The sequence below is a fragment of the Lepisosteus platostomus genome, chromosome 4, assembly GCF_059453375.1.
Source record: "Lepisosteus platostomus isolate fLepPlt1 chromosome 4, fLepPlt1.hap1, whole genome shotgun sequence".
NCBI lineage: Eukaryota > Metazoa > Chordata > Actinopteri > Semionotiformes > Lepisosteidae > Lepisosteus > Lepisosteus platostomus.
The window spans coordinates 56,315,156-56,332,874 of record NC_142614.1 but is presented as its reverse complement, the minus strand read 5'-3'; the positions used below and the strand labels follow the sequence as shown (position 1 = coordinate 56,332,874).

General features: G+C 36.8%; 1 protein-coding gene across 6 annotated transcripts in view; it reads right to left on the bottom strand.

Annotated features, from left to right (window-relative positions):
• mcc (MCC regulator of WNT signaling pathway) overlaps positions 1–17,719 on the bottom strand; it is a 203,397-nt gene that overhangs the window by 25,281 nt on the left and 160,397 nt on the right. For 5 of the 6 annotated variants that reach the window (XM_088629944.1, XM_088629948.1, XM_088629949.1 and 2 more), the window contains 5 exons: positions 15,473–15,615; positions 10,659–10,822; positions 7,283–7,489; positions 2,981–3,127; positions 2,545–2,634 (listed from right to left, as the gene is read on the bottom strand). In XM_088629944.1, coding sequence (XP_088486070.1) covers positions 2,545–2,634; positions 2,981–3,127; positions 7,283–7,489; positions 10,659–10,822; positions 15,473–15,615 — 751 coding nt within the window. The remainder of the gene's footprint in view (positions 1–2,544; positions 2,635–2,980; positions 3,128–7,282; positions 7,490–10,658; positions 10,823–15,472; positions 15,616–17,719) is intronic. The other variant, XM_088629945.1, reaches the window with a different exon arrangement.

Below are 17,719 nucleotides of genomic sequence, written 5' to 3'. Positions count from 1 at the left end.
TACCCAAACGAAACCTGTTCAATTTGTCCTGATCATGCACAGAAATGGTACATTTCAGGAAAATATAAAAACATTTCTAAATATTCTCAGCTGTGAAGGGGCTCTGTTATTAACAGTAGTGAAGCAATCATTGCATTTTATGCAAGTTATTTTATGGAGACTCCCTTACTTCCTGGAGTCCTAACAAATAATTTTTCAGATACATTAAGCAGACATTGAGTTTTGATTACTTAGTACAGTACGTCATGCCCGCAGAGGGAAGATTAACAATTAGTTCCATCTTTCTGCATATTCACAGTGAGGTTCCGACCTGTGATCAGAAGGCCAAAAACAACATTCTGCCAGTGACTATGAGGGTTCTGTGTTTTTTTTACACTCTAAATTAAACAATGAATCCCACTCCCCGTCAATTATGATTATGCAGCTGTGGATGGAAACCTTTATCTACATTCATTTGGTACTTCTCACTAGTAGAAGAAGGTGTTTTTTACGCAAGCTGTTGCCATTGGAACAATAATTACAGTATAACAAGAATATACACTTGTTGCATATTATTATTAATAATACATCTAAATTTACATGATTATAGGGGGTGACCCACTTTATCCACCACCAAAGGGCTACACCTGCCTGAATGCTGCATGGCAGGTATATGTACTACACAGCAAATAAGTGAAAGACTGCTTCATCAATTCGATTAAGGGGGTACATTAGGAAAACCATTGTGCAAACCAACAGTGAAACTTAGCCAGGACACCGGGGCTTAAAACCAGTCGTGGGATCGGTGCCAATCAAATACTCAGAAAACGGTTTAAGATTTTATCCACAGAAAGGTACCTAATGTAGTACAGCTTGCCATACAGTAGCATTGGTTTTGGAAATTCTGCTTTTTAAGGAAACGTAACACCTGCTGGTCCACCATCACCACAGCAGCATCATGATTTTCCTTTGTCTGCCAGTCTGCTGAGCGGGTCCAGCCTAGCTTAGTTTGTTTATCCTGATGCGATCTGGCTAAAGAGCGGTAAATACTTGTTTTATTGTATTTGTAGTTTCACACAAAAGGTCGCTGCAGGTCCTCAGTTTAAAAGTGGCGTTTGTTACACATTCAAGGGTTTCTAGAAAACAACCTCTTCAGCATCTTCAGCTATGAGTCAGATTTGTGGGGGAATTTTAAGGAAAAATTAAAATAATTACAATTATTTCTTGCATTTATATAGCTTCTTTCATCCCAAAGGATCCCAGAGTTCATCTCAATGTGTCCATGCTCAAATGAGTAGCGCAATGTGCAAAATCCCAGAGTCCATTTTCCACAATCACATGGTACTGCAGCCGATGGCATCACCACATTCAAAATCCCATTTGTCATTGAAGAGCCCTGTTCTCAACCTGGCTGCAATAGACGGGTTTCATGCCTGTTTGTATTACTTACACCTTAAGTTCAGTAAGAATAAAAGAATGAATCTCAATAAAATAAATAAAAAATAACTTTAAAGTGTATATTCTTAAATGTTTACATTGCATACAATATAAAATGTTTTAGTACATCTACAAACAAAAGCTGCCAACCAAGAAGTGGGAGTTTAAATGTGGAAAAACATGGAATGATCAAACTGCATAGTAAAGATCTGACAAATGTATATAAATTAAACTTGTTTAATAGAGAAAAGTCTGTCAAAGATTTAACTTTTATTTCTAGATGCCTCTATGTTTCACATATAAGTTATATCTTTTGCTAAGAAATTTTGATTGGAAACCACATCAATATAAGATCAAATGCACAAGAATCTCCAATCATAGAAATTTAACTGCACAAAACAGTTGATGCACTTCAATAGTAAATCTCAAGAACCAGTGGACTAGAAATAAGTCAAGTTTAAAGATTTGATCATAATTATACAGAGGAAAAGAGATAATCCAGCCTCAAATAAAATCCAGAGATTGCATTACGTGTCCTGGATCAGCATTAAACAATTGAGTTGCTTCATGAGAGCAATAATCCTTTAATATTTGTTAAAATAATGTCCTACATTTTAACAGAGACTGCTTTTAAAGTACAGCTGTATTGCACAATTCTTAACTGGTTTCATATAAATTATGTCTGAGCAGCCTTGGTAAGATCTGGATTTCATCTTTCTAAAAGGGTTAGTGATGTGTATCATCTTGAACATTTGGTAGCAATGCTGATGGTCATAATGGTATCAAAATCTTTAAAATTGATTTTGTTTCAGATACACACAAGAAACTCCTATGACGGTCACTGGTGGCCTTGTATAACATTCACATACTGTAAATTATCGAAGAAGAAGCTGAATCTATTGATACATAATGTGATGAACAGAAGTATCATTCCAGTGGGTTTTATTTTTTTCACCTCGACAAAAATAAATAAATTGCAATCCAGAGTGAGATCACATCAGGATGGGTGACATGTTTCTGCCTGAGTCCTGACCTTTCTGCCCTGTAGTCTGCTGAGCTAATAAAAAACAATTGATTGATCGAAAAGGCCAATTCACGGTCCCGTGGAAATTGCTTGTCATTTCTTACCCCTATACTGCTGATTTCCGAGCCCAGAACTGGCCTGTCTGAGGAGGAAGACTCTGACCTTGTTTTGGAGAGTTTAACTCGTTCTGCAACCTATCAAAATAAAAATAAAACAAAATAAAATTAACAAAAAAATAACGCTGCCAACACCTGCCTCAGTCTGCCTCTGTGTGTTATAGAGGAGTGGGTATGTAGAGCTGGGTAGAGATGCAGCTCTTTCTCAAACGTTTAGATACTGTTCAGAAGAGCAGGGAGATCTTGTAAGGCCTGCAACAACTTTTATAATAAGTGTACTGCCATTCAGTCCTGCAGTATAAGGTGATGGGGAATTTCTTGAGATCCCTAGGGGCTCTAGAAGTTATTGCCTACATAACTGCAGCTGTACAGAATAAGAGCTACTTTGAAGATTAATTTGACTGCGCACCGAAGCCCATATTACCTTTGCGATGGGAATGTCATTGCTGCTGCTGCTGGTGCTGAGCTCTCCAGTGCTGGGGTTGATGGGGCGGTTGGCTGGTGTTAGTCTCCCTGGGCTGGAGGGACCAGAAGCCTGAACACTCTGTAGGCGGGTCTGCAGTTCCCGTACCTGAAAAGCAAAGGCGCTCATCACCTGAAACTGATTTTCTGTCTCCTACTGTTCTCATACTGCTCACACAAAACTGCTACCTACACATGGTAATGGCAAGGATTCAGAAAAAAGGTTATGCTGCTAGATCAGCCACTGTGAACAGTTTGAATAGGGAAAAAGAAGAAAACAGAATTTGCCCAAGATCTCCGCTTTCATAAAAGTAGGGACACAAGAAAAGGTTTGGTCACATAAGGGAGCACATTCATTCAACGTCCCTTACATAAAACATAAAATATAAGCCAATACCATACATTAAATGAACATAGACTCAAGAATAATATATAATATCAGATCAGACAGCTAACTTACACTTATAATGGAGATGTTACCTCATTAACATATAAACATTTAATGCCAGAATTTGTTATTAGGGTAGTTTTTATTAACTCCAAACACCTTAATGATTTACAGTTTATCAACATCACTAAACAATCACCAGTAATAAAAATATGGTAGCTAAATCAAGTCATGCTTGTATATTTTGCTACAGAAAATTCCCTATACACTGCTGAAAACACGAAGCACTAAGTTCAGAAATTGGGTTTGGTACTGACTTCCTGACTACCTATTTTCTAGGGACACACAGGATATCAATTGCCAAACAAATTGTAGCTCTCTCAGGCACAGTAATAACTTTTGAGAAGACAAAGGGCTCCAGCCCAGCAATAAGGAAATACCCCCAGAATGAAAATCACAGGCTTGCACAGGAAAGAGCCAGCTAAGGTCACTAATGAAAGAAATAAGGTCCTACTCTGTAATTTCCTTTTTCTCTGGGGTAGATCTGTGACCAATTAGACAGATTTTGGTTAAAGAGTTTAAGTCAAATTAAAATTCTTCTGGACTAGAATTTATCCTATTTTGATTGGTCAACTAATTCCTCTGATGCCAAACAACTGTACCTATCAATCTGTCAGTTTGATAGTCTATTCTTCTAGCTTGCCATTTGTCTATTCATCCATCTACTTGCAAAATTTCTCTTAAAGGACACGGACCTTTAAACCACTGAAGAAGAAAAGGAACACTTCAAGGTTGAATTGATATTCTAGTTTAAAATACATAAAATTCCTAACTTCCTTGTGAAAAAAGTTTTTCCCAATTGAAATCTAAATGTGTTCGAACACTAACGTTTTCAAACAATCAAAAAGTGCAACAGTACTTCTTTCAACAAGTTTCTTTTTCTTATATTCACAATAACTTGCATATTGGGTCTGTTCACAAACACTGCGTCTCTTGGTGATAGTAAAATGTAATTGTTTTTTTTACATGTGATCTTATTGACAGGTTCAATTCCTGATCTTTATAGCATAAATTAAAAAGTAAACAATATTTTTAATACTGTGACAAACTAGTACAAAAAATACCTCTGATGTAGTAAGTCCAATGTATTTACTACTCACATTGTACTTCATCCTTGTAAAGAAGTTACGCAGAGGAAGGAACTTTAACTTTTGAACTAGAGAAAACAACAGACCTGTCAATTTCTGTTAATAATTTTGATACAGTATGTCATTGTCCCTGGGGCAGACACGTGAAGGGTTTGTTTTAGTTCTGGACAGATTAGATAAAAGTCTCATTTAGAGACAATTTATTATGACAACTTTCTAAAGTATTGGTTCAAGTTTGTCACTGAGAAACATAATTCTAGTATTAGTGGCTAAAGAGCTCTGCTTATATTTATGCTGTGAACCAATCTTATTCAAAGAAACAGAAGTAAACCTACAGGAAAGGGAACGTGGAGCAAACGTGCGCATGAGTTTGATTTATAATAATTAAAGTTAAACAGACCTTTTAAAACTTTTAAGCACATAAGCAAACATTTGAAAATAAGCATTAAAGGGTTTCTTTTGTATTCTATTCACTTCATTCTATTTGCATATAACTTAAAAGGATAACTAGGGAAGCAATACATTTTCCCACTTTTTCCCCCTTTTCACCCCTCCTGAGGTCAACTTACCTCCGTTTGCATCAAGAAAGATAACCAGGCAAATTCTTTGAAAGAGTACAAGAGGTCATATTTCACAGCCAAGTGTAGTGTACTTAACCTCTTTTATTTCGATTAACAGCATGAGAGCTGCACATTGAAAGCATGGCAACAGATCTTTCCGTTCAACCAAGAAAAGATTAAAATACTTTTTATGTCAACAGTTTTTTATAATAGTGAAGAAGAGAATGACGGTGTTGAGAAATCTAATTCCATTACAACAAGCTAAAATCGAACATACTTGACATTTATTTTCTAAAACTGAATAGTTTTTTTTCTAAATCCTTTCTAAAGTAAAATTATTTTGTGCAGTGTCTGAATGTCCCTGTGCATGCTGTTTCTAAGCTACTGTTCGCCCGAAAACCCAAAAGGCCTGTTAACAGCAGAGATCAGCTACTGAATGTATTAAATGTCTAATTTTATTAAATCTCTAATAAGCTTCAGAAAGCCTTCGGAGTACACAAAATCTGATTATGTGTCTGAAAGTGAAAGATGTATTGATTCAGTCATCTACAAGTCCTTCTAGTCTCAGAAAGTAATTCATTACAAATTAAATCCAAAGCAAAAGCTAAAAAGAAATGCATTTAAAAATCAAAAAGCCCTAAACCCCGATACTCCCACCCTCACACTTGACAGTGAGGGTGTTGTTTTCCTGCTGGAAGACAATGTTTGATTTTCACCTCACAAAACAGTTCTCATTATGGACAATTTAGCTTTTCACTCATCTGTCCAGAGACAATTCTTCCAGTAGCCTCAGTAATCATTCAGGTACTCTTTGGTGTACGCAATACTTTTTCTCTGTATTGGATAATATCTACATATTTGGAGAAACACAATACACTGTCTTCCAACAGAAGAACCTCATCCTGACTGTGGAGCATGATTATATTCCCACCATGTTTTGGGGCTACTTTGCTGACTGACAATCTGGATGGCTTGCCATCATTAATGGTGCCATGAATTTAGTCTTGTATCAGCTAACATGTCAGGTCATCCAATTGTCAGCTGAACTGCGACAAAAAATCATCATGCAGCAAGACAATTAAATCCAAAGACAATGCTCTTAAATATACAAGCAGAATGCATGAAGAAGAAAAAGTTTTGTATTTTAGACTGGTCAAGTGAAATGTTATGGCAGGACCTGAAGTGAGCTGTTTATGCAAGGAAGCTTTCAAATTCAAAGGTAACAGAATTTGTTTCATAAAAGTCCATGTAAGAGACCTATAAATGGTTATGAGGAAAGTCTAGCTGAAATTCTTGCGGCTCACAATGGCACCAGCTACTGATTCTAAGGGTTCTCAACTTATTCATATGAGGATATTTACTGTGACTATATCATGTCTTTGTCACATGTCTATCATGTTATTTTTCATTAGGAGTTTCACAAAGACCTAATTATATTTGTGCTCTTAAACATACAAGAATGTCGACCAACCTGAGGAGTTGGTTAATTTTATTTCAGAACTGTAAAAAGAAAACCTAATTCTCACAACCAATAGACAACACAATCAATGGGTAACAAAGATAGTTGTGGGAATATGGAATAAGTTACCCAGCCATGCTGTTCAAGCCAATATCCAATCATTTATTGAAATAAGTCAGGGTAAGATCCTTAACCAACTGGGTTCTCTCATTTATAACCACTTACGTTTTTTGGTTGGGTGATTAAAAATACATTTTAATTTTGACTACCTGAAAATATAGTCATTTGCAAATTTGGCAGAGATGTTCAAATGCCTGTATGCGATCCCCATATTTGTTTTTCCATGACAAAAGGAATGACCGTGTATCTCTCTTCGCATAACATAAACCACAAACCTGCTTAAAATAAATGAAAGAGATGCTTCGGAGAGTTTAAGAGGGCAAAAAGAAGTCAACTCTTAAAACCAAAAAGCAGTATTTCATTTCTATGTGTTATTTGATATCTTCCTCTGGTAAGACATTTAATAAAGAAAAGCATCAACCGTCTACAGGTCATACAGCTGTCCCAGGCAGTGCTGGTGATGCCTGACACTTGCGCTTTCATCCTGTCTGTGGGCAAACATTCCTTCTGATCAGACAAACACTGCAGCGGGATGTAGGTGCTGCCTTGCGGACAATGGCAGGAAGGCTATTTCCATCACTGGACTCACCCGTCTCCTAAGGCGGTCCCTCTCCTCGCGGATGGCGTTCATTGTCGCCTTTGTCCGGTTGAGGTCTTCTTCCTTGCTGCACAGCATTGCTGTCAGGCTCTCGTTTTCTTCCCTCAGGCCCGCCAGCTCCTTCTCCCAGCGTGACCTTTCCTCAGCCAGGCTGGGATAGAAATCCCTGCCCAGCGCTCCCTCGATCTCTTCCACCGTCTGCATGGATGAGAGAATGGCTGCCAATCCACCAGTAAACAGTGCTGTCCACCAGTCTATTCTCACTTTCAGTATTAAGGTGTGGGAGTTTTATCTCCAATACAGTAAAAAAATGATGATGCTGACCGTAAAGGCAACACATTGTGGGTACATATAAAGCTCTCTATATAGTACAGTGTTCTTCAAAAATGGGCAGGTTATGTCCTTTATATTTTAATTATTTATGATGAACACACTTATAAACCAACAAGAAACAAGTTTTCAAATGTAAAAAGAATGCAAAGCTTGTTACAAAATTGGTCAAACACTATATAAAACAAATATAATTCTGTATCTGAAGACAATTTCTAAAACACTTTTTAATACTGCATTGATCATTGGATGACTGTCAGCTTTAAACATGATGCGAGCATCACAACTGTATTAACAGATATGCGGCTTAATTTTGTTGCAGACTTGGTGGGTTTTTCAAGCCCAGGGTTTTATGTATTCTAGGAGACAGTTGTGCTTTTCACCCTCAGTCTATGCTATTTTGCTAGGTAGACATTTCAGATATAAAGATTTAGCATAATTTAAACAGCAACTGGAGGCTGGGGAAGGAGACCATGGTCCAATGAGGCTCATGATGATGGCAGAATTATCGTCTCGCTCCTCTCAGACAGGTAGAGTTGACACATGGTGCTCGGCAGCACTTTGCTAATTAAATGAACACCTGGTAATTGTTAATTGTGATGAACACCGGTTAACTGTTTCATTATTAAAGTATTCCTTAAATTTCAGAAAAATTAACAGACAACTTTGCAGTAAATTGATTTAAGACCACGTTAAATTTGGACATTTTCTACTGACTGCCCATAAATTTACAAAAGTTGGCAACCCTGTACACAACACCTACATCTGACCCCCCTCTACACTTAAATATTGCTGAATAATCTTTATTATCTGGGCTCACTTTAAGAAGGATTAGAACCGGTTTGCTGCCTGCTCTTTCCCCAATAATCTACCCTTCAGAGCTAAGTATTTGCTGTATCATAACAAAGGCTAATTGGATTAGGATTTAATGTACTCGGGGAGTAAAGATATAGCAGACCTCTATTTCATACTGCTCTAGTTAATGAAGACGAGGACTGCATGCTGCCAATATGATTAACAAAGAAGTGTCTCTCACTTTCCATTTACCCCGAGGAAGGATTTCACCTATACAGTTGATCAGCATACCCTCTATGCTGTTTTAAGCAATTCTTTACATGGCCAGTGGGAACACTGAATACATACCCTTATTACTGAGCAGAAGCCATGGTTGGCATACGAGATGAGCTCTGATCACAGGGCCACAAAATGATGTACAAGGCAGTGTTAAACTTCATTCGCATTAGAAATGATATGCAACCAAATACTGACACTCTAAAATTTACATGAAGCGAAAGTGTTCCAATACTTCTGTTCACTTGAAATCGCCAGGTTGAACACAATTAATTCTAATATGATCACATGTATAGAATTACTTTAAAAAAAAAGGATATTATACTTTCTCATTTTAAGCTTAATGATCACAAATACAAACTGCTCTGACTTGAAATAAAAAAACAAACATTGGAGAGTATGGTCATTCCCCTTTTAAATTGCACTCACTTTCTGTTCTACAAGCATTCATATTCTACGGAAGACCAGCCTTCAAACAATGGATTATGTAGCACCACATGTGTAGAACTCATTTCCTAAGTCCATTAGAGAATTTGAAAGTGTCTACATTTTTAATGTTTGCTCAAACACATATATTTTCAGTTTAGATTTTAATGTATAATTTAACAATATTCATGGCTGTATTGGAACAATGTACTGTGCTCTTTTGTTTCTTTTACGTTGGTTTTGTGTATTATGCATGTGGTGTTGTTCTGAGCTTTTCAGTTTTTTAACAATTCTTTTAAATAAGCTATTATTAGACTGCTGTATGAATGTGTATGAATGTAAGCCACTTTGGATAAAAGTGTCAACCAAAATAAATTCTAAATAATGCAAGGATATATAGTTAAAAGTATACAGTTCACCAGGAAGAACTAAAAATAGAATATAATTTTGGTAAATGGGAGATTGGGGGATGCTTATTTACACAAAGAGTTGTGGGTGTCTGAATAAGCAGCTAAATGAGATCATTAGATCAATTAGTTGTTGGCAACCAAACAATCTACATGGGCCAAATGGCCTCCTTGCATTTGCAATTTTTATTATGTTCTAAACTGAGTTCTCAGCTTTTATTCTCTATGCCAACACTGGAAAAAATATTTTTCTGCATCCCTCCCATCGATGTACATAATTGTTAAATATAGTTTAATCAAAATCTGCAACAAAGTCTTTTTTTTCCATGTACTGTATGCCAATTATTTTATGCATGCTGTACTTTCTTATCATTCACAATTACCAAAAGTATTGCAAGATGCATTTGCCATAGGTTTAGGTCACTGGCTTTGTACGCTTTATTTTTTACTTAAAACTAGCAGCCCACATTCCTGTAATAAATAATTTCTTTCACAGCATCAATTTGTATTCCATTTATCAGTTTCTCACAAAACAGTGAGCAATCTATTCAAGGTCTGCCTGGTATTTGTCAATCAAGAAGGCATTACTTGGCTACTTCCGAACACTACTGCGACAGCACTGGCAAGCAGATTATGATTGAGGGGCTACAAAATTTCGATTGGAAAAAAAGCTGAGTTTAGGTTATTTTTTTCAGAGAAACTGCTTCTTTGTCAGCAGCCTTTTTCCCTAGGAAAGCTTGGAAATATTGATGTGCTGAAAACAAAAGCCTGACTGCACACAGCTTGCTCAACTGTGGCAGCATCTCACTAGGACTGTTTCAGAAAGGCATATGTTTTACAGATTTGTATGTCTAAGTTACAAAACAAGAATGCAGAGGAAAAGCAGACACCGGAGGTCTAGAACACAAACTAAACACGCGCTAAGCTTCCCTGAAACACATTTGTTTTCAAAAGCCATTGAGAATCACAACTTTCATGTCTAGCTGGTTCAACATATTAAGTCAAATAAAAAAAAATCTCAAAGAGCTCACAAACTGACCATTATGTAAAACCAGCAAGCGATATATTTTTTCTGAAGGACGCTCACCAACATCCTGTGCACATGCAGGGAGTACAATGACGGCGGGTGGTACCTTAATGGCCAGGTCACAGTGCTCGCTGGCAGTGGTCAGCTGCTCAATGTGCCGGTCCACGTCTGCCACGGACAGGCTACAGCTGCTCTTCTTCCGGCCGCACACCACGCTCTCCAGCCCCGTCAGCACCCTCTGCAGCTCCGAGTTCAGGTCACTACAGTTATCTGGGATTACAGCAAAACACACGTCGGGCCTGTGCACTCGCTCTCCAGCCGAAAGCACCTGCATCGACGGCGAGCTTGTTTGCTGCAAAATGGTCTGAACAGTACAGACAAGCATCAGGAAAGTATTAAAGGAAAGACCGATTGGCTAAATCGCCTAGCATCATCTTCCCCCACTGTTACTCGAAAAACGTCACCACTAGTGGCAGTAAGTTCTCTTGCACTGAACGGGAAATGAAAATGAAATATATTTGTAACCAGAGGTCAAACACACCAACCGACTTCACCTCAGCTGTTTGCGTTGCGAACTGTAGGTCTGGATTACAGCATGATATCAACCCACCTACTGTTCCACGTAAATATTACAAACCCCGAACATGACCTCTTTCAAGGTCCTTTTTATCTAATAAAACAACAGATGGGAATTTGCAACTTGAACAGTGGGTCTATGTTTCTAATGCAATCCTGGTCTTTTTTCAAGTGTTATAATGTGGGCATTCGCAAATTAAAAGCAAACAGATTACAAAAAACAATCAATATTTAGCTAAAAATAAACCACAGACTAATGTAGAACAGTTATGCATGTATTAAGGATTGCTTTCGAGAAAGACCCAGGGCCATTTCCCTTGTGGTGAATCTTTTGGTAAGGCCAGAAGGAAGTTGTAGCTGGAGACAGATGGTGCCCAATGAAAGCCAAGGGTTCCACCTCTGTCTCTGACCTTGCTACAGGGCTAAACAGTGTCTGCAAATGAAATGAACATCCTCAGTGAAAAACTAGGATTTGAGTTTGAATTGGTATGAATCTCTTATTAGGGAACATGACCGTTTTTAAAGAATACATGGGTCTATGGAGGTGTTAGGAATGATGATGCTGGACATTAATTTTTTTTTTCTGCTGTGAAAGGCCTTCTGTTTATTTGTACAGATCTGATCCCTGCTCCTGATGTGCTGAGGTTTTGCTGACATACAGAAGTCAGTTCTTCATTTCATGTACATATGGTCACTTACTAAAATGGTCTTAATGCTAAGAAGGCTGAATTAGCCAGTGGACTGAAAGCTGAGTTGTGAAATAAAATATGTATCTTTTTCTTGCTGTCATACTTTTCTCTAAAATGGAGCTATGTTTATTTAAATGCAAATTTATTAATATCGTTTATTTTTTTCTACTTGATACATGCTAGTGCAAAGCAATCTTAATTCTTAAAGGATGTACTAATTAATAATGCTTAATGCTTATTTCCTGTCTGCATTGGTTTAAGTGTCTTTTGTGTTTTAGTGTCTTTTTATTTGGAGAAAGGCTTTTGTATCAGATTGTACGTGGAACATTTTTGTCAAGAGAAAAGGTGAAATGAAGGAAAAATTAACAGTTATAGAAATAATTAATATCCTTTCACTTAATGGCAAGTATTGCGGATTACAACTCAAAGTGACTAATTAATTATATATAATTGTTCCAAGTAATATTAAATATATAATTAGCATAATATTTTAGAATTTTAAATTATAACTATTAATTTTGTTAAAGAGGCAAATGACAAGGACAAAAATGTACAATTGTTACGTTTAAGAAAATCAGTTTTGTCTAAAACATGACAATATACTGTATACGAAATGGCCTACAGTCATTTCTGGGGAAATAGTTGGTAAATATTAACTTGGTTTCTTCAATAAAAAGACAAATGTAGACCTTTTAATTTACCTAAATGCCTGATGGTAAGACAAAACTAAAACAAGACCACATTCATTTCATATTTAATAATTAGTATGCTACATTTTGCACAAATGAACGGAAAAAAAAACATTTTCTGTTGCATACTTATAAGATTTATATCTATTCAAAGAGAATTTTAAAACTAAGTCTCTACATTTATGGTGCCTGTGAGAAAGATATGATCAAGAACAAAAACAGATTACAATAAACCTTCAAAGATGTTCTGCATGCACAACCTTTTAAGTTTCAGTTTCTCTCCTGAAGGCCTGTATGTTCACTTCTTATCTTGATGCAGTGGCACATTTAAAGATTTTCTGTTTTAATCATCGTATATTGTAATCACGGCACACAAGAAGAGAACAAACAAACAGAACTACATTCTTGGGCTGCTGAGTGTCAGAGTGGCAAAGGCGCTGGCTGAGCCTTGCCAGTGGGTCATGCCATTAGCTGACTGTGACCAGGAATGCCCCAGCAGTGGGGCAGAATTGGCTCAGAGTCACTGGTGGTAGAGTGGGAAGTAAAATAAGATAGCCAGGGTTCTTTCAGCTCCTGGTGAAACAGTGACTCACTGACGGACGCACCTCTCCTCGAGTCTGCACTAAACCTCCTGCACATTACTGAATGGCTCCATGTGTGGGAGGGTCAAAAGAGCCTGTCTATAGTTCTTCAAACGTCCCTTATGAGTACAGGAGTCAAAGACATTGTTAATTATTTCAAACTGAGGGCATATATAATAAATAATTTGAGATTCTAAATTAAGGAAAAAAAAGTTGCTTTCATTACTTGTGAATTGATCTAGGTATGTATCCATATTCATTTCATGTATACCTCTGATTCAACCAAACCTGTAGCTGCATACTTCTAAATGTTAATATATTTACTTACAGTTCATTAGAAACAATGTTTTGTCACTTGCACAAGCCTAAACCCACTATCTTATAGAAGGTTGTAGCTGCAGTGGAAACTTAATCAATTTTAATGTTTTTAAAATTCCCTTCTTAACATAAAACAGAGGCCTCTTGAAATTACAACAAGTTTCTTCAAATGACATCAGTACAGTAAAAACAGACAAACAACCTGTATGAATATGCACAGTAGCTAAGTGTACACAGTCTGAAACACACTGACCAATTTTAATCAAGAATATTGAGAGTGGAACCTAACTATTGACAGCAATAACAATCTGGGTTTTAGTCTTAGTGAGGACCAAAGGTCACCTGGAATGTTGAAAGTAAGGTATTTTGTCCCCAGAGCCACACAATGTGGTCCATTTTTCTACCCAATCAAACATTTTCTGCAAATCTAAAACACAGGCCTCAATCATAGTTTTTACTCATGGTGATGTTTCTCCATAAACGGAACTTTGCCAAAAGGGTCTAAAGTCAGACTCAAGGTAATTTTAAAAGCCGTATAATTGACACATGCAATTAATAAATAATTTAATTTTGCAGTGGTGTGTAATGACAAATAGCTTTTACATTTCTTTATCTGATTTAGAATGACTAAAATCAGTTATAAAGATTTGACCAAATTTAACTGGGAGTCACCTTTCTTGTGTGATATGTTAATCGCCTAGTACCTTCACAGACTGGTTTTCTTTTTTTTTCTCACTCCTTTATTATAAATATTCCAAAAGTTCCGTGAAATCAATGGTGTTTTTCTCTGCCATTTTAAAAGAACAAAATCTAAACATGTATGAAATCATCCTCAAACTCTCAAACTAGCCACCTACTGCACAGAAAATCATAAATCCGTTGGCTTACGGTTAAACGTTAAAATTGCCTGAACAGCTCTTTCAATTCTTAAAAAAACCCCAAAACATTTGAACAGAAATGGTAGAAAATAGTAAAGACAGTAAATTACAGCACCCAATACATACTAGGACACAAAAAGAACAGTGGAGCAAAATGTTAAATGCACACAGCCATACACAGACTCCTGAACAGCAAGATGAACAGGAGAAGACAATTCCACTCACTTTTCTTTTCCAAAATAAAATAAAAATAATAGCAATTGTGGTAAAAATACACCCAAAACAAAACAAACACCATTAGCTTTCTCCAATATTTAAACTATAAAAGGTGTAAGAAAAAGTATCCCAAATCCTGCTGTAAGCCTTAAGCAGTCAGCAAAATTAAAGTCCATTTAGCTTTTCTTAAACTTTTTTCCAGAATAGTTCAAGAAGTATGGGCAACAGTGTATGGAAAATGGTTTTAAGGAACAGTTTGTTTATACAGTATGGCTGACAAACAGACACAGAGTTCAATTTTTAAGCAAAAGACTCTTGATTACTAGAAACTAAATGCTAGTCAATGCATAAACACTTCTTCTAAAAACCTGTTCTCCTAAACTTTCAGTTAATATTCTTCCAATGGTGTAGGTTCAAACAAATGTTTTCATCTTGCTGGAAGTCTTGCCTACCCACAATATGTTAGTATCAGGATTTTTAAGTAAAGAGTGAAACTATCCTGGCACTTCAAGCGGAACACATGAACAAAAAGTTATATTACTAACAAAGTTTTTTTTGGACATGAACTCTCAACAAATGGGGCCAAGCTGTACAGTGGTACACAGTAAGGACAGCTTTAATTTATGTAACTTGTGTAAAACTATCCCCCAGCTTGTTTAAAGTTGCCATAATGCCAGAATCAATCACAAATGCATCTTTCATATCTTACAGGTTTTCCCGGGAAAGCTTACAAACAGCTTGTGCCAAATGAGCTTGCAAGAAAGTTGTTAGTTATCTGAAAGCTGGCAGTTTAAGTGCATATGGGGAATACACGCCTGTGTGCGCAATACCATGATGGCTCATAACAGGAAATCTTGTACCTCAGTATTTTAATGTCATGTACAACACCTCTGTCAAAGCCTGTGCTGTTTCTTTTCTTTTGTGCGTCAAATGGAGTCAAATAGCTTTTGCCTGGGGACGGGTCGTGCCTTACCCATGTCTGCGGTGACCATGGTCGACTGGTTCTCGTGCACGGAGACAGAATTCTGGTCCTGGTCGACACTGCGCCCGTCCTCGTTGCCCTCCTGCTGGCTCTGACTGAGCTCAGACCGCAGCTCCGAGTACTCATCTTCCTCCCTGTGGAGACCAGAAATCCTACATTTGAGACGGATGGATGACAGATTTGATAAATATTGTCAAAAAAAAAAAGGCCAGTATGATGGCAATAATCATCAAAAGACTCCAGACGTCCTGCATACCCTACTATACATCATGTTCACATAAAATAGAAAAAGCAACACAGATTAAATCAAGTTTCCCTTTGAAACCGGTATGCATTATGTGCTGAATTTAATGCACAGCATCTTGAAGAGGCATAAAATGTGCAGCTTTATTGCACGCAGCAGGCAGTATTATTTGTCTTTTTGCCTGCTGGACGCGACATGATGCAAAAACAATAGGACTGGGAATCATTTTCAGATAAAGAAAAAAAACCTAAGAATGTACTGTATAGTTTTTTTTTTAAACAAAACTTCACTGTGTGCTCTTTCCAGTAAATTTATTTTCCTGACTCCTTTGTGTCTTGGAGAATTACCACAGACATGTACAACTATCATTCAAGTTGTACGTATTATCTACTGGCCATATCTAAATCATTTTCTCAGCCCTACCTATATGTAGGTATTAGTTACTTAAGAGCGCTAAGGGACATTCCCTGGAGAGAACATCTTCTATACAGTGGAAACTCTTTTAATCAGAACCAGCTCCTTTTTACTGCAAGTCTTTTTTTCTGCAGCTATGCAGAAATGGGCTCTGCTCAAGTCACAAAATAATCTTTAACAATAATGCTGACACTCTGAGCTAAGGTGCTCAATAATTTGTATTACTGTATACAAAAATCCTCTTGCCTCAATCCACTACACATTTTAATCACCTTACAGAAACATGTTATTGGTACTAAACACTGGTTTACTTTTCCTACAACCCAGAAGATGTTTCTGAATTTCTAAAGAAACTGTTGCTTAAGATGTTCTTAAACCCCCTTCTGCTGTGAACATTGTACAATATGCAATGTTAGATGTTAAAGAATGATCAAAATCTTGCCAAATCTCCAGTAAAAAAAACAGAAAAGTACAGACAGACTTTAATGGAGTTTCAGGCCTTTGCTCCATGAATCACTGTGCATTAAAAATTAGGGTGATCACCTCTCATGTGTAAATAGTACTTCAAGACTGATATAACCAAAGCACAATCAGGATTTAAAGTTCAATTCATGCTTGTTTAATGGTGTTCTACCAAGGATTACAAAGAGATCTTAGGGCATAAATATTGCCTGTAATTCTAATTTAAACGTATTGATTGAATTGCCTGGGAGCAGTCCATTCTTTTTAAAGGAATAAATAAGCTTGCTCATGCTTTGCTTCCTTTCCATCAAAGTCTTTTGTAAACAGGATAATGACAGCAACTGAAATGCACATCATTCAGAACAGACACCCATGTGTGCAAGATGCCTCAAAATGAAAAAAATCCACTTCTCAGAATTAGAATTTTACATAATGAACCTACACAAATATCAGTTAACATTCTATGAAAAGGTAATTATTAGTTGCCACACATGAGTTAACAATAATTAGCTTTTTTAAGTACTTAGTACTCACGGCAATACACGTTTGTCAAAAGGGTAATTTTTCTGCTCACTGACACACCAAGGCTCTATGGAAAAGGCACTTCAGCATGCAAAACAAATTGCAAAAGGGTTACTGCTCATTGCTCTTAGCATTCTGTGTTTCAGTGCAAACAATGCACTATGTTAACCTCCACGACTGACTCCAGAAACGGGGCAAAATCTGCTGAAATTGTCTAACTTTTAAAATACAAATAATGTCACATAACGTCACATGGACAGATCAAGAAGCATTCTTTAAATAATATGCCCAGCTGATAGAAAATAAGATGCCTCCAGATAAAGCTAATCAGAAATGCACCAATATAATCATAAATATTCATTTGCAGAGGTTTAATGGATAAAAAAAATCATGCAGTCATATAGCCTATTCTAAAGAAACAGTGTTCTTTACTGTCTAGCTATTCAGACAGAAGAGTCATTAAAAATGGAGATATCTATGTGTAATTCTAATATATTATAATGAATCTGCAAGACCAGCATTCTTGCAGAAAGTTCTTTATTTCACTAATAATGAAATACTGCACATGTATAAAATCTCCTACAGAACCTTCTCTT